This window comes from Argentina anserina, chromosome 5 (assembly GCF_933775445.1).
Source record: "Argentina anserina chromosome 5, drPotAnse1.1, whole genome shotgun sequence".
Taxonomy (NCBI): Eukaryota; Viridiplantae; Streptophyta; class Magnoliopsida; order Rosales; family Rosaceae; genus Argentina; species Argentina anserina.
Genome location: NC_065876.1, coordinates 26824521 through 26846374, shown reverse-complemented (window position 1 = coordinate 26846374; position 21854 = coordinate 26824521). Strand labels below are relative to the sequence as shown.

The window sequence follows — 21854 nt, the reverse complement described above, 5'->3', positions numbered from 1 at the left end:
GGGGAGATGGCGTATGTGCTTTATGTAGGGTGGGGGTTGTTTATCGGATTATTTATCCAGATGACTTGATTGACTTGTAGCGAAGGTATTACTAAAAAAAAAAGACTTGTAAAAAGATTAAAAATTTCCGATATCTCTGATATATATATATATATATATATTTTTAAAATTATTATTTTTAAAAATAAATATTTTATTTTCTCCTGTATTTATGATATTTTTCCAAAAAAATAAAAAAATTCTGATATTTATGATATATTTTCAATATTTTAGAAAAATATCTGAAAAACTTTATTTTAATTTTTTTATGTAATTTAATAATAGATAAATAAATTTTTAATTTGTCATATGTAATTTAATATAAAAAATAGAACATAAGAACGATTTTTTTCTCAAATATCTCAAATATATCTATTTTTAAAAATATATTTTAAATTGATAGCAGGAAGAAGCCGTCGTTGTTGTACGAAGAAGAAGTAGATGGACGAAGTCGATGGGTAGATGGGGAAGTTTCCGCCGCGTTAAACGCGTATGGATTTGTTTATCCATTTGGATAAAGAAAAATGATAGAATCAACATATACGAATAACGAATCAATCTTGTCTGACAAAAAAAGTAGGCAAATTATATAGAATACGCTGGCGTGTTCAAACGCCAAAAACGTACGTTAACGGAAGGGCAGAATTTGTCATTTCCAGTTGCATCGAAAAACTTGGTGAATAAGGTTTAACTGTAGAGGCCTGCCTCCCACGTGACTATCATGTGTGGTCCTCTTAATCTTAAAAAAAAAAAAAAAAAAGAGGATAGAAGGAGTGAAGACTGTAAAGGACGAGTACACATCCAGAGACAGAGAGGGTCCAGAACTGCACATGAGCATATAGATCATCTAAGCATATTATTTTACGGCACCCAGAAGCATGTCAATCCAATCTGCTTGGAACATGAGCTAGAATTCTGATGGAATAAGCTTGACAATGAACTCGGAATCAAACCCAATGCAGATATATAATGATTAGCTGCTCAAGAAACGAAATGAAAGTCCCTTAAATCCAACTCCTGATCGAGCTCTTCTAATTTTGAATAGCATAGGTTCATCGATTGATGAATACGAACACCACATTTACTCAAAAAAAAACCCACAACCTCAATTTGAGGGTTCAATCGAGTATGATAATTAAACCAATTCAAACGCGCGCAGCATCCTCACTCTTTTCTTTTACAATCACATCACTCCTCAAAACCAAGAGTACAAGGAGCTCGATCATAGCTTTGTCGATCGGACGGCATATCACTCCGGCGCGTATCGCTCGATCGGAATCGACATCGACCTAGTTCCGATCTTCTTCAAGGAAGATGCTCCGGCCTCCAACTCTTGACACAGTTCAACTTTCATTGTCGGCGATAACCTTGGGCTTGATTTTCGGCCTCAACATGCGCACATAGAGAGTTAGCATCCCAAGTAAAGTAAATTTATCGACCACCATTTATATGTCTATACATACTTACCCACTTATATAAAAGTCACGTGTTTTTTTTACTTACTATAGTTATATCATATTTAACTCGTAAATTTCTTAAATTAATTATTGATTTATTTTTACTATTTATTATTATTTTATATAATTAACCATGATTATACCATAGTTAATCTATAACACATGATTTGCATCCAAGTGGATGTGTATGATGGTGGTCAAAAAATGTGGTCAATAAATTCGCTTCCCATGAGTTAATTTTTATGAGAGAATGACAATTTCAACAAAAACTCTTAAATACTTCTCCATATCAATTTCCTATACTTATTTCAATGTTTACAACTATAATTACCTTACTATCCTTCTTACATATCACCCCCACTCTCTCACTTTCTTTGTCTAGATCTTCTCTCTCTATTGCCAAAGACAAAAAAAATATATTCTCGCTCTCTACTTGACAACACCGGCAGCCACGATGATGACGCCTTAGCAAAGACGGCAACATTCTCCGACAACGCCCTTCATCATCGGCAGTTCCTCTTTCGTCGTCATGGTCGTCTTCCTCATCTCAACCATCGAGGCACGAGACAGATCTCAACTGCTTATACAACACGACGCCGCCTCAGTCCTCTTTCAAAGGAGAAGAACAAAAACCCTTGACCAAGACACCAATCACAGTTCTCTTTCTCCCTGACACCAATCATAGCTCTCTCCCTCTCCGGCCAAGGCCAATCACACGTGGTTCATCAGCATAGTGAGCCATTTCAAATCGTCGAGTGAGAAATCAAAGGCCGCCTTGGATTTTCAGCTCGTCAAGATCTGTTCTCACCAGCTAGATATCAAAGCCTGAGTTGAAAGACAAGGCTCTCACTATCAGCTCTTACTTAATAAGCTTTGAGATTTTGATTTCGTGTTTATAGTTGCTTATATTTTAAAATTTTGGATATTGTGTGCATTAATCTATGGAAATTATGCTCCTAATTGCTTTCTATTGCGTCGTCAATTGTTGAGTTCCAATGAGAGTTAGTTTGTGGTTTTTGATTTCAGTGTCTTGATGAGGTGTAGTTGTACATCTTAGTGGAAAGGTCTCTCAAGGATATCAAGGATAACAATGAAGGTATGTGAGAATTGGAGATTTTAGTTGATAGAGATGATGAGATTTTCACTAAGCCAGTTGGAGATAAGTATGTGATGATCTTCACTACATTTTATGGGGGTTAGTAACATCACTAACATGAATATTGGGGATCAGTAGCATTTATTTAGGATATGTAACGTGATTATTAGGGGGCCAGTAACGTGATTACTAGGGGTTAGTAACATCACTAACATGATTACTGAGGGTTAGTAACGTGATTATTGTGTGTCACTAATTTATTATTGTGAGTTATTTGGAGTTATTAATCCGACGTCCGGTAACCGAATTTCCTATTCCGACCACTAGTAATTTGAAATTTATTACTAATGATTGGAGTCAATAATTTATTTCGGCGACCGATAGTCCGCAAAATCTCTCTATTTAATAGGGGTGAGAGTATAATGGTTATAAAATGTATATATTTAGTTGAAATGTGTTGATTTGAGCCGATTATTGGTAATTTTGTGTTAAAATTGGCAAATTTTAAGATGTATTATTGAAATAAACAAAAAATTGACATTTACTTATTTAATTTGTTTTACTGACGGAAGTTAAGTGAGGGATTACTTATATACCCCGAGAATTTGGATTTTGTGGACAAGATGATGCCACTGGGTCCACTTCGGCGTGATAAAAGAAAATAAAATTGGGTTAGAATTTAGAGTCGGGTCTCAATTATTGATCTTGGGCCCAAGGGCCACACCAACATATTATGGAACAGCTAGATCCTTCCGACGATGCTATGAGTCATAATGATGATCGGTATTAAGCAGATCGGTGGGTAAATTCTGCCAAAACTCCTGTTAGTATTTCAAAGAGAGAAGAAAGCTGCTAACTTAAGAATGGAAGAAAAACCAGAATTCCTTTTGGTTTAAGCCTTTTATCACAATTTCTCTTCGCTCACAGTCAAGGATTGTCCTTATTTCTATCCAGAAAGCCAATCCACACTAGAAATCATTCAAAAATATCTAAGACACCAAACACAGTGAAAGACCAACAAGTTTAGGGGCAATACACAGACCACAATAGTCTTGGACCATTCCAGAACACTTCCAATACACACCAACAAAAAATCAGTACACAGTGCACATAACAGTCTAGTTTAGTACACATCAACAACAAAATCAGTACACAGTAGACATAACAGTACGTCACTGCTCATGGACCAGTGCTGTTGTCATATTTAGATAGGAAAAGCTTGGAGACCCTTAATTATTATAAGCACGGTTAAACAAAAATGATACACTCATCCTTAGCAAACAAATTGACATTTTTTAAGGGCCCTGCAAGTGACATGGCCTAGAATTATTTATATCATATATGCACACTTCAATGACTCCTACTTAGCACACAGAATCACCATCTGCTTCTGGACCTCCAACATCAGCTTCATCAAGAGCCATGCTACTTCCAGTGAGATGCCTGCTGACAGTTCGGACTCTTAAAGGTCTTCTTGCTGCTTGTATTATACACTGAACTTCTTCAACACTTTGGGCTGGATTGTTTACCTCATTGGTTTCCCAGCTTCCTCCTTCCATCATTTCCATAGGTAAGTTCTTTACAAACCAAGGATGGCACCTAATTTCCGGGATTGTTATTCTCTGCAAATAAAAAAGCAGAGACCCTTATGAGAAATAGAATACACAACTGAAAGAAACTTCTCAGATAGCAGCATACCATCAATTGGTTACAAATTGTTTGCCTCTTTGATAGAAAGTCAGAACCACATCATCTCTAATGTCAAAAATCTCGCAGCTCATCACCAAAATAATCTAGCGTCATTACCTTTTCTGGGTTTGCCACAAATATTTTAGAAAACAGATGTCTACATTCCATGGAAAGTCCAACATTCTGTGGGATTGAGTAATGTACACTAAGGATCCGCTGTCATGAAACATGTATAACAATTATAAGTTTAAAAATCCCAGAACGAGGGGAGATGTGAAATGATCGTATTGCCACTCACCCGAATTGTTTTTGTAAAATTTATAGGGTCCTGAGGATCTTCAAAGGGATATGCCCCAAAGATCATGACAAATAAGGTGACTCCACAGGACCAGACATCTGAAATCTACATTTTGTCCAAGATTAGATACAAAAGATGATCAGTAGCAGACACCAGAGTCAATAAGAAAGACACATGAGCTTGCACTCACCTTTCCATCATATTTCTTTCTGGATAGGACTTCAGGTGCAATATAATTTGGTGTGCCCACAACAGATTTTGGTTGAGATTGAAGTAGCGACTACAGAAACAAAGTGAAACATTATTCAACATCCCATCTAAACAAAACCCCAAAATTGAAATATAATAGGTTCTGTGAAATACCTTTGAGTATCCAAAATCACATATTTTCAAACGTGGTGTTGAACCACCATCTAAGAGTGAATTTTCAAGCTTAAGGTCTCTATGACATATATGCTGAAAGAATGAATCACTTCCTTGTTAAGAGTCAACTAATGAGAAATACCACAAATTAGCTGATGAGTGCCTACTTGTACTTACCATTGTATGACAGTACTTAAGTCCTGATATCAATTGCTGGAAAAAAAACCTTGCCTGATACAAGGATATGTAAGTTTTGTTGTTATAAGCTATTGCAACTAAAAAGTACTTCAACATAAAAGATGGATCTAAAATTTTTTTTCCTGGACAGTAAAGTGATATAAAGTTAGAATTGACTTCATTTTCAGAAACCATATTCCATAAAATAAAACTCACCCCTTTGAAAATTACTTTACCTCATCCTCACTAAATTTACCAGCCTTGCATATTCTTTCATATAGTTCTCCTCCGGCAGCATACTCCATTACAATACCTAGATGAGTTGGTGTCAGCAGGACCTGGACAAAAAATACCTTAGAAATCTTCAAACACCGATCTTCATGAATTAGCCTCCATTCAATTTGAACATAGAGTGGATGAAGTAAAGATCAAATCTTTAGAGGTTTTTTTGGTCTTTAACAAATGGTTTCAGGTACCCACTTAAGCAAAAATGATGATGATACTTGATTACACTGCTCAAGCGAAACTGATACAGAAGATGTATAGCTTCACTATCTGTCAATGCAAAGGAAAGGAACATGCAAATATAGGGGAAGAAACAGAATTATCACGTACCAATATTGGTCAATCCAACATTAACATTCACTAAAGTCAAAACTTATTAACTAACCTCTTTGAATTCAACAATATTGGGGTGCTTCAAGGATCTGTGGTTCATGATCTCCCTCTGCACATTTTCATCTATCTGCAAAACCCAGAACAATAAGATAAGGAAAACCCAGAAAACCCTAGCCTGCAGTGAAGAAGAATAAGACAGAAGAAGCCAGATAGCAAACCTTCTTGCCTCTCTCAATCAACTTAACAGCATAGAGTTGTCCGCTACACTTTTCTCTGACCAACTTAGTCACCGCAAAATTCCCAGCTCCAACATCCTTCAAAATCTCATACCTCTCCATGGAATCCAAAACTCAAACCAGTCTTAATTCTTTGTTAAACAACCAACTTGCATTAAATAACCGCAAAAGGGTGTTTAGGTTGAAGCTAATAATAGAAGCACTTCGAGACTTGAGAGAGAGGTTTTCTAGACCAGAATGGAAAAGATAGCCAGATAGGTAAGTGAGACGGTAGATATTTTTTCGTGTTTTGGCCACTGTTGGCTTGGTGAGGACAAATCTGTATGTAAAATCTTTCAACGATTGAGATTTATTTTTCAGCCGCAGAGAGCTGGAGAAATTGATTGACTACTGCAACATGCGACAAAACCTGTGGCTGTGAAAGCATATTGAAAAAAAGAAGATGATAATCATCATGTGAGGCCATGAAAGCTGCAGATCGATTTTACTAATGTTTTCCAAATTTAGGGCAGTGCTGCTTCTAATTATGGGGTCGCGTCTTCCACTCCTGCTTTTACACACGATTGACTTCTTAGTGTGTGTTCCGTTTTGCTGAGGGCGACTGACAATAATGTGAATTTCCACGTTTCACTTTGATGCAGTGAAAAAAAAAAAAGAGACTACATCAACATGAAACCTGTGACCAATAATAATGCTCTTTTCTTTTCTTTTTTTATCGAAAAAAAATAGTGCTTTTTTCCTTTTTTTTCTTTTTTCTTTTGAGAGAATTGAGCTACATAGTCAAAATACAACCTACGCGGTACAACTTTAACGTGACTTAAATAACAATTGTCTTGTATAATAATTAGGCTAAAACCGAGAAAGTTGAGTAGCAACTTGAAAGACCATTGTGAGGAGATACTCAATACTTAAGTATGTCTACATACTTGATGAGTTGAAATTAATTATTTGTATACGATAGCTATCTTATATACGAAACTAACAAGTATTGAGAATTATATAGTATAACAAAATTGAAGTGTCATAAGTTGATTTTTTCTAATCGAATTGACTGCCCTTAAACCATACAAAATTTTGCTGATATTGCAGATTGAAGAAAATGAGGAGCTGAAAAGATAAACTCATCCTACGTCAAAGAAGACGCATATGCAGCCAGATGATGAGCAACCTGGCTTCTTTTGCGAGGTACATAGTTCACCATAAGTCAAATTCTAATGAACTCTCAAGTCATTTAGCGATAATGAGTTTGATTGAAAATTTACTAAACCATAAGTGCGGTTCTAATTTGTACCGGTCTTGTCGTTACTAAACCAACAAACTTTTTCTGGCTTCAAAGTGAAGTGGAGTTGATTGATTTGACTCCAGTTTTTGTAGTGCGATGCGCTCCACTTTAATCCCCACTAGTTTAATCCTTGAGATGCAAAGAAAAATGTAAGCGAATAGCCTTCAGTTTGTTGTTGAGAAAATGACAATCTAACAACATCAGCACTCAAACCATAACATTGGTTACAGTACAAAACCAATCAACCACCACAACTGGTTAGCTTTTTTTTTTTTTTGGATCTGAAAAATGGTTAGCTCAGCTCCTATTGATTTTTCTGTTTGCTCTTATTGCCACAGGAAAGATTTAAGCCTCACCCAATTATTGACTTTGGGTTCCAGCAATTTCACTAATTGGGGTAACAATGTATCAGTCCGTGGGTAGAAAATGCAAACAAATTAGTAAAAACCATAGGGGGGCCTGGTAAGGGGAAGAAAACAGAGCAAGTTCATGAGTCTTTATGTCTTCAAATTCTATCGCTAATGTCATGTCATCATCAGATGTACTGATTGGTGTCCATAAACACCAAACTGAACATGGAACTGATGGAAGGGGTGTGCTATTTTCAGCTAAATCGTTTAAAACGTGTGCGCTTTTACAATAAGAAGCCCTATAGTTACAGCAACACAGGATTATAGATTAATCAAAAGAGCCATGTACACAGGGCAAATGTGTACACTTCAATAGCTCATACTTGGCATACAACAATCACCACACGATTATGTACCTTCACCAACATCAGCATCATCAATAGCCATGCTGCTTCCAACGCAAAACCTACTGACAGTTGGGACCTTCAGTGGTTTTCTTGCCTCTTTTATGATGGACAGAACTTGTTCAATGCTTTGGGATGGAGTGTTTACAGCATTAGTCTCCCAGCTTCCTCCTTCCTTCAGCTCCAGAGGTAAGTTCTTTGCAAACCAACGATGAGTCATAAGTTCCGGAAGTGTTATTCTCTGCATAGAGATAAGGAGAGCCCACAATGAAAAATCTATCTGGTTAGATAAGTTTCACCATGAAATGTGTGTGCGAGACCTGATGTTTGCAATATGAGTAGGGAAACCAAGATTGAAAGAGGCTCCTGATAAGGCTGATATGCATATTTAAGTCTAATATATCTAGCAAATCAAGTAATCAACACTGAAATGAAAGCCACGTTACCTTTTCCGGGTTGACAACAAAAATCCTAGACAACAGGTGTCTACACTCAACAGAAACTCGGACACTATCTGGGATTGCATAGCGTACAGTAAGGATCCGCTGCCAGAAGATATATAAGGGTTTTAACTCTTAACTCAGTAAACAAGGGATACGATGGACAGGTGAGAATTGTAACGCCTACTCACCCGAATTGTTTTTCTGAAGTTCATAGGGTCCTTCGGATCTTCAAAGGGATATGCTCCAACGAGCATGACATATAATGTGACTCCACATGACCAAACATCAGCAATCTATAAGAATATAAATGTCCATAATCCACACAAAAGAAAATAATAGTTCTGATGAGAAGGCACAAGAATTTAAATTTGCACTTACCTGTCCATTATATTCTTTTTTAGATAAAACTTCAGGTGCAATATAAGCAGGTGTTCCCACAGTAGACTTTGGCAGAGAACTCAGTAATGACTACAAACCAAAGTGAGAAATATTAAATTAAAGTCACAATACCCCAAACTCCTAATCGGCTAATCGCAGATCTCTTGGATTTGTGGAATACCTTTGAGTATCCAAAATCACATATTTTCACACGAGGCGCTGCGCTGTCATCTAAGAGTGTATTTTCAAGCTTAAGGTCCCTATGACATATTTGCTGCAGCGAAAATGATTTATTTCATTAATATAGTCAATACTACAAAAGATTATAAGAAAAAAGAAACAGCTTTACACAACATACTACGGAAACTTTTTACATACCATTTCATGACAGTAACGAACTCCTGATATCAATTGCTGGAAGAAAAACCTTGCCTGATGCAAATATGGTTGCAAACATTTAGGTTTTAGCTATATAATGAAGTGAAAATTACTTTCGATTGGAAATGTATCTTATTCCCTACTAGAAAGTAAAGGTTGAAGACAATTTAAATTGATTCATTTACATGGAACCTGTAAAGTACCCATATTCCAACTAAATAAACTGTCCACAAAACATAATTCAACCCTCTCCAAAATAGCATTACCTCATTCTCACTAAACCTAACAGCCTTGACTATTCTGTCATAAAGTTCTCCTCCAGCAGCATACTCCATTACAATGGCTAGATGAGTCGGTGTCAGCAATATCTGCGGAAAAGAGATATCAATACTCTTACACATAAAACCTGTAAAACTATGGTTATAATTCCATATCCACTTCATATCAACAGAATGCTGTGGAAGTAGAGGTAATTTTTTTTTTCACATTGGTGATAACAGATGATTACCAGGTACCTATAATCGAAAAGAACTGATTACTACTTACTACTTTACTAGGTACCAATTTAAGCATGGTATAAACATGTTTAGGATGTATTATATATTAGACCAGGAAAACAGTTACTTCTGAAACGGAGATAAAGAATTGATAAAGAAGATGTAAATCACTATCTGTCAATGCAAAATACTTGTGTACTAAGACATGCTATAAAAGTTGCAGGCAAACTCATTCTCATATCTTCTCCTCCTCTCTGATAATTTTCTCCTGTCCTGATTCTTGACATATCGTGAGCAATTTGGTTCATTAATTATAGATTTTGAATAAAGTTTATTTGATTTACAAACAACTTCAAAACAGGGGAAAATATGATGGAACATGAATTTTTGTATTGGAAATGGAGATTAGATGGGAAATGTAATTCAGATCTCATTATGGTGCTTGCAAGGGAATTACATAATAAATTAAATTGTGGATAAATTCACCTACTTACTTACCTCTTTGAATTGAACGATATTGGGATGCTTCAAGGATCTGTGGTTCATGATCTCCCTTAGAACATTTTCATCTATCTGCAACACCAAAACAAAGGGTTGAAAAAAAAAAAGGACCCAGTACCCAGAAAACTCAGAAACACAGAAAAAGAGCATAAAAGGTAAAGAAGATGTGAAGAATCACACCTTAGTGCCTCTCTCAATGAACTTAACAGCCAAGAGCTCGTTGGTACACTTGTCTCTCACCAGCCTTGCAACACCAAAGTTCCCAGACCCAATATCTTTCACTACCTCGTACTTCTCCATAGAAATCCCAAAGCAGAACAAGAACAGCTAACTCAAACCTCAAAACCTACTCCACTTGATTATGAAACACAAACTTGGATGAATGGTCTAACCAACAGAAGGGTTTCAGGGTTCTTCAAAGACCGTAGGAATTCAGGGGGGCAAGTGGGAAATCTAAGGTGGGTTGAGCAAGTGGGTGGGTTTTTGGTCTGAGCCACATTGTAATCTAATTGCTGTGAGATTACTATTAATAGGGTTTCAATAGCATCCTTGTTCATAAAGCCATTCTGTTACAGACAACAGTCAAACACAGCTTCTCAGAAATGTCTTCCTTTTTCTTTTTTTTTTGAGAATGAAATGTCTTCCTTCTTAAGTATACGAAAGAAATGAGAACCACAGAAACCCGGAGGCTGGAGTCATCATTACTGACTCTGATACATGCGACAAACGCACTCTACTTGTGCGAGTGAAACAGCTCTCGAAGCTGAAGGTTAGATTTTGATCGTCTCACCCGTCGGGCAGGTCGGCTTCGTCGTACAAAAGATATGGAAAATGCACAGGTAGTGTTCTTGTTTATAATGCTTTTACAGCCTTTTACTGCAATGATCTCGACGGGTTGATGTTGAATTGAAGTGGGAAATGTTTATGGTGTCCCGATAGGCCAGCTGCAAGTCATCCTTGACGGCTCGCACATCTTTTCATCTATATTCTCGCATGTCTCGGTGGATAGTTCATGTCCTATGATTTATAAATTATCGACATGCAAGAAGATTTACCTAAACAACTTTTTAACTGTTCTTCAATCTAAAACGTCCAAACTTCATAATTGCAAACTGTCACATTAGTATTCCAATTTTGTATCTCAAACCAATTTTAGTTCCTTACACGACAGTAGTTTCATTTCCCACCAATTGATGGTAGTTTCGTTCGTTTAGTTCCCGCCATGTTTACGTGTTGTGTTTTAGTGAGCCATTTGGTGCCAAATATCTTGTTTATCTCCAAACAAGTTATTTTACCACAAACAATGGACATAATTACCCGTCAAATTTTTTCAAAAATAAAGTCATTAACGATGTTAATGGACTAAATTAAAGAAATCAAAACTTCAGATTGAGGTACTAATATGATAATTTTCAAAAATAAGGTATGAATGTTTAGAATTGGTAATAGTTTATATTACAAAAAGGACATTTTACTGCCTTTTAAACTCAAGAAAATATATGGCACTCCTTTAATTTGAAGAGCGGTGGAGAATCAAAATTAGAACAAGAAAAGTGCTCTTCTTTTCTTGTTGGATTTTGTGGGGAAATTGTAGGTATTTCGTTGGAGCCACATAGTAAAATGAAGTGATTATTAGGCTGCAGTGTGAAATGCAGAAACTTTTTTGAGCCACGGAAAAATTGAGCCAATGACAGACTGGCATTACCTTTGACAGATGTTGTGGAGCTAAACAAACGCTTAACGCTGTGATTATTCTTCCAGGATGTCATTCTTTTGGCCGCGTCGTACGCACCAAACTCAGAAGAAGATAGAAACTCCATATTAACTCGTGCTCCTAAACGACGAATGATCAAGACTGGTGGGAAGACTTGGTGATAGTGACGATCGACATATATATGCTAGTGGATGTTGTTGACAGTGAAGTTTCAACTAGAGGATAATGTATATGGATATATCATATAGAATTATATGCTTGCTCTTTCGACCCTATGCATATATATATTTCTAGACCTCCAACCTAAGGTACTACACTATTCGTTTAAAACTTAAGTGTGCCGACCATTATTCACATGCACCTTTAAACTTCATAGGTACTATGTTGCAAATCAGCATTTCTGCATAGGGCACCTTTAAATTTATGGCTGACCCTGAACTTAGTATATGAAAACAAATACCCGCCTTAGAATGTTATCTGTAGCACACTTTAGAATTTTAGAGACTGCGATCAATTACCAATATACTTAACCTTATCGGCTGATGGATTTAGATTTTGATAGCAAGATCCTCAAAGGGTTTTACAATTAATATCGAAACCATATCCTTACAGCAATTGAGCAAAACAAGAGTGCGACAAGCAAGCCATACATCAGTTCTTTTTCAAAGGGCATGCATGCGCACATTTGACCATGTAATAATACCATAATTTTTATGACTTCCAACATCAACATCATCAATAGCCACGCCTGCTACTTCCGGTGAAATGCTTACCGATGCTTCCAGTGAAAGGTTTTTTTGCCTCTTGTATTATGGACTGGATTTCTTCAATGCTTTGCGTTGGATGGTTTACATCATTGCTCTCCCAACTTCCTCCTTCCCTCATTTCAATAGGTAAATTTTTTAAGAACCAACAATGATTCTTAATTTCTGAAATAGTAATTCTCTGCAAACAGTAATTCTCTGCAAACAGATGAGTGGAGTTCACAATGAGAAAACGAAGCAAGCAAGTCACCATAAAAGTTCAAACTTCTATCGAATTAATCATGCAGCTCAAGCAAAGCTCAGTACCAAAATGAAAGCTTAAATTATGCTACCTTTTCCGGGTTTGCCACAAATATCTTAGCGAGCAGGTCTTTACATTCCACAGAAACTCGTACGTTATCAGGGATTGAGTAGCAAACATTAAGGGATCTCTGCCATAAGACACGTATTCCATGTTCACTATGACTCAGGAGATTTAAATGTTGTTAATTTTGCCACTCACCAGAAATTGATTTTTTAAGTTCAAAGGTTCCTTAGGATCTTCGAAGGGATATGCTCCAACAACCATGACATATAGGGCAACTCCACAAGACCAAACATCTGCAATCTAAAATTCCTCGAGATTAGAAAAGATGCAGAACCCCCATATTAGCACATTCTAGTAACGATTAATGTATAATGGGAAGGCACGATAAAATTTTCGGCTTACCTCTCCATCATATTGTTTTTCAGATAGGACCTCAGGTGCAATATAAGCCGGTGTTCCCACAGTAGAATTGTCCCGAGAATGTCGTAGCGACTTCAGCAAAGTGAAATATTTTTCAAAATCCCATTGACAACGATAAGTGTATTTCAGAAAAGAAAAAAAAGTACCTTTGAGGATCCGAAATCGCATAATTTCACACGAGGTGCTTTGCTGTCATCTAATAGTGCATTTTCGAGCTTAAGGTCTCTATGACATACATTCTGCAGCAAATAAATCATGCCTTACTACAAATACGGAAAATATGTGTGTAATAATTCACCTCTTCATCTAAACTATGACAAATTTTGCATACCATTGAATGACAGTAACCAACTCCTAATATTAATTGCTGAAAGAAAAACCTTGCCTGGTGCAAATTGTAATTCGTTAGGATTGAGTGCAGAACTAGTAAAAAACACTGCAGCTGAAAGTAAATGTGAAAAAATGAAGTATATCATTTCCTGATTCGAGATCTCATATCCCAATTCGACACCTTTCAGTTATCCTTATCCACTATTACCTCATCCTCACAAAATCTACCAGCTTTGCATAATCTCGTATAGAGTTCTCCTCCAGCAGCATACTCCATCACAATGGCTAGATGAGTTTGTGTCAATAGGACCTGAAGAGACTCAAATATAAATATAAGAGAAAATTAGATAGATCCAATATTAGAACCCCTTTGAAATTAAACCCACTCAAATGATTTTTCAATCTACACCCAAATTATTTTATACAAGTCTATTTTACCATTTTTATCATTTTGGTTTGCTTAATCTTAGCATTTATTTATAAATTTTCATTTTACATGTCTAATTCAAACATTCTATTAATTTTTTATTACAATAAATTGCTAAAAGATTTGATTTCGAATTTTCCTTGAGAAAAACTTATTTATATTAGCTAATATCAAAGTTTCAGAATACAAACACTAGTCCAACTTTTATAAATCATATGAGATAATTTCAAGCTAGCTTGTTGTGTATTTGTATCATTTATTCGTTTCAGTTTTTTGAATCTATCAACAAGGTATGTATGTCGTTATCCATGCAATATGTATGTATATTGTTATTTCAAATCTTTCTTTTCGTATCATAAACTTTCGTATGGTAGACCTTTGTTCTAGGTTTCAATATTTTTTCCAATGTACTGATACCTAATACTCTAATAGATAGAAACATGTATATCAATATAAATATCCAATTCAACCTATGAGAGAGATATTTGGAATGATAGAATACCTAACAAACAGGTTTATGTAAAAATTGCTAGAAAACATGTAAACTCCATATAGATACATACATAATTATTAGGTTGTAATTTAAAAAAAACGTACTTAATAAGGGAAAAAACTTATATCTCTACCTCAAAATTTAACAATATTTTTCTAAAATGGAATTTAACAATACTTATACCTCCTAGGCTTTGGCGAAACGTGATGCCAAGGAGTTCTATTTCTACTGTGAAAAAAAAAAATGAGGGTGCCAGCAAGTATTTTTCTTAAGCTCAATGTGTATGTAGCATGTGATTATAATTCATAAAAGTGGGATATTATATTTGGGAGCAGTTGTAAGAGATCCTAATGTAAAACCTAAATGAGCTTCGATTCATAATATTACCGGAAAGTTATCAGCTCATTCAAGTAAAGTTTTGGTCGTCCTGTTTGGTATGAGGTTTTGTTGATGAATGGTTTCAAAATAATAGAGGTTGAATCAAATGCCAAGAATGTAGTTGTAGCTATTAATAATTCCGATGTTGACCTCAGTACTGGAGGAAGATTCCAGGAGGCAGCAGTACGGTGGCACATTGTCTAGCCGAGGAAACAGTTCACTATGATGGGGATAAAATTATGGAATGAGATAAGGCCAACTTGGCTTTTTAAGTACTCGACTTGTGCCCATGCGAGGTACGCACGTGTTATAGAGAAAAACGTCAAAGTCAAGTCAATTGTAATGTTTCTTATTAAAGGATAATCATCTTTCCTCTAAAAAAAACTATATCCTTTATGTAATTGTATTTGATACGAAGGGTAAAAATAATTTTCATGACTTTGTGGGTTGCTGGTTTTAAAATAGTTGATATTAATATATTCTGTCTTTTAGAGTTATAACCCTCCTTGATGTTTTTTAGCTTCTATTCTTACTTTCTAAAATAGCACTATTTTTTCAAATCAGTATTGATGCGAAATTACTAATATAGATAAATATAAGAATAAATAAATAAAAATAAAGATCTCAATACCACACATTTGATTTCTCAATTCTTTTCATACTGTAATAAATTCAAACAAACTCCCCCCTCATCTAGATAATATAATTTTCAATAATCCACATGCATCAAACAAAAATAATGTTCTCACTTTGTAGACTTTTTTAGCTGTTTTATTATTCCAGATTGTTGTGATCTGCCCGTTTGAATGTATTATGTTGGTATAAATTGTAGATACATTTTATTGGCTAATTATACTGTGATTCTGAACAAACCGGGTCAAGAGACTCAATAGAGTTACAATATATTTGAATCAATTGAATGAATTTTGAAGTAAAATATATAGTTTTATTGATTTTATTAACCTTGGGCATTTTGGGAAAATTAGGGGGGGGGGTTTAAATAGCATTTTAGTTCTTTCTGAAAGTTAATTGGAGGTATAATTACCAGGAATGTCCAGTTTCGTTTTTAGAGGTATCAATAAAAGCTCTCTACCTTTTATTGAGGTAAATCACATGGGTAATATAGAGAGTTCAATTTTTTTGTGAATGTATTAATACCAAAACCAGTCTTTTAATTATAGTAGTGGAGATGTCAGTGATGATTATTTTTGTTGATTAAGGAGTGTGATACTCTTTTTTACATTCTAGACCGAGCATGTGTTTGACGAGGCCACACCCTAAGATGTAATATCCACCATTATTATATTACAAGTGAGGAGCGTGTTGAATAAATTATATCCCACATTAGAAGAGCGACAAATACCATCTAATTTAAAATCATGTGGCGTATACCGAATTGTACCAAAGACTTTTATGATTAAAAACCAACACCTTACAAGTGATTATATTGGGAAATATTTGTACAATGGTAAACCCCCACATGCCACGTTTGTTGAAGTTTAACAATTTGCTTCAATACATGATTTACCAATATTTCTTGATAGGTTTCTTATGTACGTGTTTTAAGTCACAACCAACTAACTATTGATTTTGGAATAACATAATTGTTAAAGAAAAAACCTATAAATGGAGACTATCTCTAGTCCACCGTTATTGGGTGCTTGGGGGTCACCACAAGCACACCGCTATAATTTTAAATTAGCATTTTTTTAGCTTTTGCATAGTCCTACAAATATGCTAACTAGTCGTAGTTGTTTGATGAATACGTTGTGCTTAATTTAGAATGAGTAGACTTATGTTATGTATCATGTGAGTATGCTCACAACCTTTTATTTATCTAGAGATGGTAGTGGATGAATGTATAAAGACTATTATGACTTTAATCTTCTTTTTTATAAACTAAGTGTTTTTAAAAAAAAAAAAACTATTTGCGTCGGTATAAATCTTTAATACAAAAATTAATACATAAAAGTTTTTGGAATTACTCTAATAACTTAATAAAAACTTTTGAAATATTACCAATGTTATTATATATTCTCATATCTGAAAATCTTATTGTTTATACTAAAAAAGATAATGATCCTTGTTTTCTTATCAAAATAACGTGTTTATAGTTATCAAATGACTCTTACAGTAATATATATAGTTCAATCTGCTAGAGTTAAGATTTTATGTGCTAGGTTTATATATACATGCGGATTTTGTTGATATGACTCACTTCTTCGATCGCGTATCCACATTTTGACTGTTCAATTTTTTAGATTCTAACATATAAACCACTTTTATTTTCAGCCAAATTGATAATTATTTGATATTGAACTGAATCAAATCAATGAACAAACTAAATCTCTCAATTGAACTTAATTTATGTTCGTATTTATAAATTGCAGGGTTCAAATTTGGCTAAAAACTTATAGAAATGATCTACTCATGTAGAGACGTACTCATGTAAACCTAAAAACTGAATTTGGGTTTATCAAGGAAGTCCGCATATTTTAATATATATGGATGTCCTTGAGAAGGAAGCACTGTGTTCGCGTGGTACTCGTTAGAACATCCATCGCCAGGTTGGTAAGGTTCTTATTACAGCTACCACCGGTTCTAAACTTGCTGTAGATCGTCTTTGCGTGCTAGGTACCCATATTTTTGGTGGTTTGGGTTCAAGAGTATTGCTCGTCTCGGACCCGATCGATAATATGAAAGATCCACATTTCAGCTAGCTTAGACAGCCAATAGCCTATGGAGCAGTGACATTTTTTTAGTTGTAATGACTTGACTGAAAGTATATATCAGATCCCAGAACAATACAGATCAGGAAACCCAAAAAAAAGGGTATACAAAATTGATAAGGAGCAAAGTCTAACAGGCATAATTCATTCTTCTCTCAGTTCTGTGTTAATCGACAAATAATGCACATACAAGTCAATGAAGTCATTATCGTGATTGGACAGGCAGAACAAATATATTCAGTTATTCACATAGTTCTTTACTAATTGCTAACCTCTTTGAAAAGAACAACGTTGGGATGTTTCAAGGATCTGTGGTTCAAGATTTCCCCTTGTACGTTTTCATCTATCTGCAACACCAAAGAAATACGAATAAAACTCAGGCAATACACCTGAAAACTTCCAAAAAGAAAAAAAGGGGGAAAAATCGAGATCGAGATAAAAAAGATAAAGAATAGCAGATCGACCTTCTTGCCTCTCTCAATGAACTTAACAGCAAAGTGTTCTCCTGTACATTTATCTCTGACCAACCTTGCTACCCCAGAAGCCCCAGACCCAATATCTTTCAGAATCTCATACCTCTCCATAGATCTCTGAATTCCAAAGCAGCAGCAGCAGCAACAACAACTCACTCATCAACTCTAACGCCAGATCGAACTTCTTCTGTTGTTGTTGATCGATGATTATCCAACATGCATGAAAATGATGAAATATCCCTCTGGGAGTCTGAGAGGTTTATGAAATGAGGACAAGTGGAAGAAGGTTTGTGGTTAGGCTTTGAGTCTGAGACACTTCTACACTAATTTGACAGCAGAGTAAATTTGCAGAAAGACAGAAACTCAAATCGATTAAGAGCCACAGAAAAATGATTTATTGACTAAAATATTCAAGCATGTCAGTGCTTTAGCCTCGTCGTACTCTTTCTAGCTACTTTGGAGGAAAATATCTTAGCAAGGAGATGATTAAAACTTTACCATAATTAGAAAAATGGTTAGAAAAGGAAAATATCTTAGTTTTGCTTAATGGTTATAGTTACAACCAAATATAGAACAGAGGATCTTATATCATGTAGTGGTCTGATGCTTTTAGTGGCAAGGATGTTGAACGGTTGAGAGTTGCAGCTGACACGTTGCCCTACATCTAGTGGGTGTTGTGGGGACTGCGGACAATGACACCTTTAATTTTAATATCAACCATTTAACATGTGCTGCCGTGCCTTTCGTATAGATGCTGCCTTGTTGGATTTTCATTTTTCAAATTGGGGAAATTAATATAAGTGAATCAACAATTAACATGAAAACCTTGTCCAAAAAATAATTAACATGAAATCTCAGTTTCTCGTTTAATTACCTCTCTTTTTTTGAGAATGAATATCTAGAATATTATTGAAATAAAACAAAATACAACCATGGGATATATCAGTGGAGGACAAAATTTCATACTCACTTCCCTACCATGAAAACCAATTATTACAGTGGACAAAAACTAAAATGGGTTCAACTGTAACCAAACTTATTATAGAAGTCTCGATACCTCCTTACAATTAACCTCAAGAAGAAACAACTCATTCCAACACTATATACCAAAATTGCCGGTATATATGCATATGCAACCTCCTCATTACGATTACACCAAGAATTAACCGAGGTTATAAGAATAATACCTGAAACGACACCATAACTATGGCACATCATGCGACACAACCATCCACACCAACCTATGACTACAAAACACTAAAAAACATAACTAAAAACCCAAAACTGACACAGGCCAAAGAAAAGCCAAGGCACAACCACCCAAAGACCCCAAAGTGTAGGTCGCCCAAGAAAAGCCAATCAGGTTCTCCGAGCGTCCCTCACATGCATCGCCACTTCGCCGAAGATGCTTCTTCAACACCAAACGACGATAACCACCTGTAGTACCGACAATTGCATAGGCAACAACAAGAAAAAGCCCTTCAAGATATGTAGAATCATGGAAAGAAGAAACCACCCGATCGTGTGACGACCAAAGTGAACCTTCGCCCTGATCCCCTCGTCACAGTACACTACCTCCATGTTCCTCCTCGCCGCTACCAACCTATTTGATATGCCGCACCTATTTAACGAGGAAAAAAACATGCCTGAGCAAGACACACAACAAAAAAACTCAGAAACAACACCTCTTGACCGCAACTTGGAAAGACCTCCAACCTTCAAGCCACCACAACCGGCCTAATAGGATGAGACCATCGCCAGACCGCCCACATCTCCCGTCCAACGACAACGTCAATCGACGCGCCGTCAGATGAAACCAAAATAACTGAGTTTCAAAGCTCTAGGTTTTTCACTCCGATAAACCCGGTTTATAAATGTATAAGATGATTTTGCACCTATTCATATGATATTGATATTCGAGAGATGTGTAAAGATAAAGCTATAAAATACTTAAATCGAAAAAAAATAACATATTAGAAATGAATAAAAATCTAAGCACAATATTAAACAAAAAAAACCACATCCACAAGACCCAACCACCAAGGCGTCAACTCCGCCAAGGAACACCAAGAGAGTAGAAAACATTACAACATACATAACTAGTATACCCCGTTAATGGAGATTGTGTTGCTGGTGGAATTAGAGAGTGAGCCGGAGATAAGTGAAGGTAGATCAATGTGGGAGAGGTTTTCGGAGATGTACATTAGGGTGTTGATCGACGGGAACTTACGCTAGTTTAAATCTATGAGTGATCATTTGTTGACCATGCTGGGTTTGTTGGGCTAGGAAATGGGCTGCATATGGGAATATTTGATGTTGCGTGGGTTCGTATCCCTATATTCGGTACAGTTCAAAGCAGACTGGAAATTCTCCAAATGAGTCCACGGGTCGGAGCGACCATTGTACTTGGTGACGTTAAGGGGCTTATCCCCAATCGGCCGCCGCTTTGCTTGTTTTTGTTGGGGGAATGGCCCGACACGACCACTATATCCCTGGTGGCACAACTCGAGTCTCGATCCCTTCTACACTGGCGATTAGGCCCTTTAAAGTGTCACTCATTTGCAGCAGGAGTCTGGTATCGAGATCTTGCTCGGCCGGTGGCCCTGTCGGGATCTCTTCATTGGAGTTCTCGGATGTTCCGGGATTCCCTGGTTCCAACACCTCTATATACCGCAGTGGCAGCGGCGGCGGTCCAATCAGTGTTACATAGATCAAAAGTTGGGAGATATGCACCTTGGGTATGGCGGACCTAGTCGTAGCGGCACCAAGTGTTACTGTTGTGGTCGGCATCTGTGTGCTCGGAGTGAGGAACCACCGGGGTGTGGCTTCCAAAGCCGCGTCTATGTCTAGGCAACTCTTGAGAGTGGTTCAGAAGAGCAATTGCTCCTTTTTCAAGTTCTGTTATCCGCGCCAGGGCGGTCCGGGTGGCTCACCGCTTCTCTTCTCTCTCGGCCCGAAGTCTCGTAAGATCCTAGACTATTATTCCAGAGTAGTTGCGGGATCGGTGAACGAGACCTGGGATGGTTGTCCTATCGTGGTTTTCCGAATCGGGGAACAACCTTACCGAAAAGTATGTCGCCCTCCGGAGGGGGAGATGGAGGATTCTCATTTTCGTTTAGAGTGACCATTGCAAAATTGGAAGAATCGTGCTGATGAGGACCCTCCTTCTAGCGTCAAATGTTACTGGTGCTAAATCTGTGGGACCTTGTGCCTCTAGCCTATTTCACGATGTCTCAGCTCAGTAGGACCTTCACATAACAAATCTCAAGTCAAAGTATCAGTTGTGCGCTGGCATTTGACTCTCTGAAGTTTAAGTTAGTATCCAGTGTGAAATTCAAGTTGAGGAGTGAAGGGCTTAGGAATATATTACAATTTTTAGGAGGTTTATGGCAGGTCTTTATAGGCGCATTGGGAGAAGTCCAATTCCCTATTTTTGATATGGGAAAACAAGTTTGAGCACTGTACATTTACTGTTCTGGTGAAATACTTTGGGCGGTGTCGACTACGGCGCCTGAGCCAGGGATTATGTGGCAGGTCATGCCAGTCTAGCACCTAGCCGGGCTGGGTCCCCTCCTGCTAGTCCGGCAACCGAAATGGGAAGAGATTTCGCCAA

At 36.6% G+C, this 21854-nt stretch overlaps 2 protein-coding genes and 1 pseudogene across 2 annotated transcripts; all 3 read right to left on the bottom strand.

Moving 5' to 3' along the window:
* Positions 1-3639: 3639 nt before the first annotated feature.
* Positions 3640-6301, bottom strand: LOC126793945 (serine/threonine-protein kinase SAPK2-like). Its single transcript, XM_050520579.1, has 9 exons — positions 5956-6301; positions 5790-5864; positions 5356-5457; positions 5120-5173; positions 4943-5035; positions 4770-4859; positions 4580-4684; positions 4399-4497; positions 3640-4214 (listed from the first exon to the last, which is right to left on the bottom strand). The coding sequence occupies exons 1-9, from the start codon at positions 6073-6075 to the stop codon at positions 3957-3959; spliced, it is 996 nt and encodes a 331-aa protein (XP_050376536.1). The 5' UTR covers positions 6076-6301; the 3' UTR covers positions 3640-3956.
* A 1437-nt stretch (positions 6302-7738) lies between these two features.
* LOC126793946 (serine/threonine-protein kinase SAPK2-like) lies at positions 7739-10987 on the bottom strand. Its single transcript, XM_050520580.1, has 9 exons — positions 10387-10987; positions 10204-10278; positions 9475-9576; positions 9209-9262; positions 9012-9104; positions 8831-8920; positions 8641-8745; positions 8456-8554; positions 7739-8250 (listed from the first exon to the last, which is right to left on the bottom strand). Exons 1-9 carry the CDS (start codon positions 10504-10506, stop codon positions 8014-8016), a joined length of 975 nt encoding a protein of 324 aa, XP_050376537.1. The 5' UTR covers positions 10507-10987; the 3' UTR covers positions 7739-8013.
* A 1445-nt stretch (positions 10988-12432) lies between these two features.
* On the bottom strand, positions 12433-18763 carry LOC126793942 (serine/threonine-protein kinase SAPK2-like; annotated as a pseudogene).
* Between the last annotated feature and the right edge of the window lie 3091 nt (positions 18764-21854).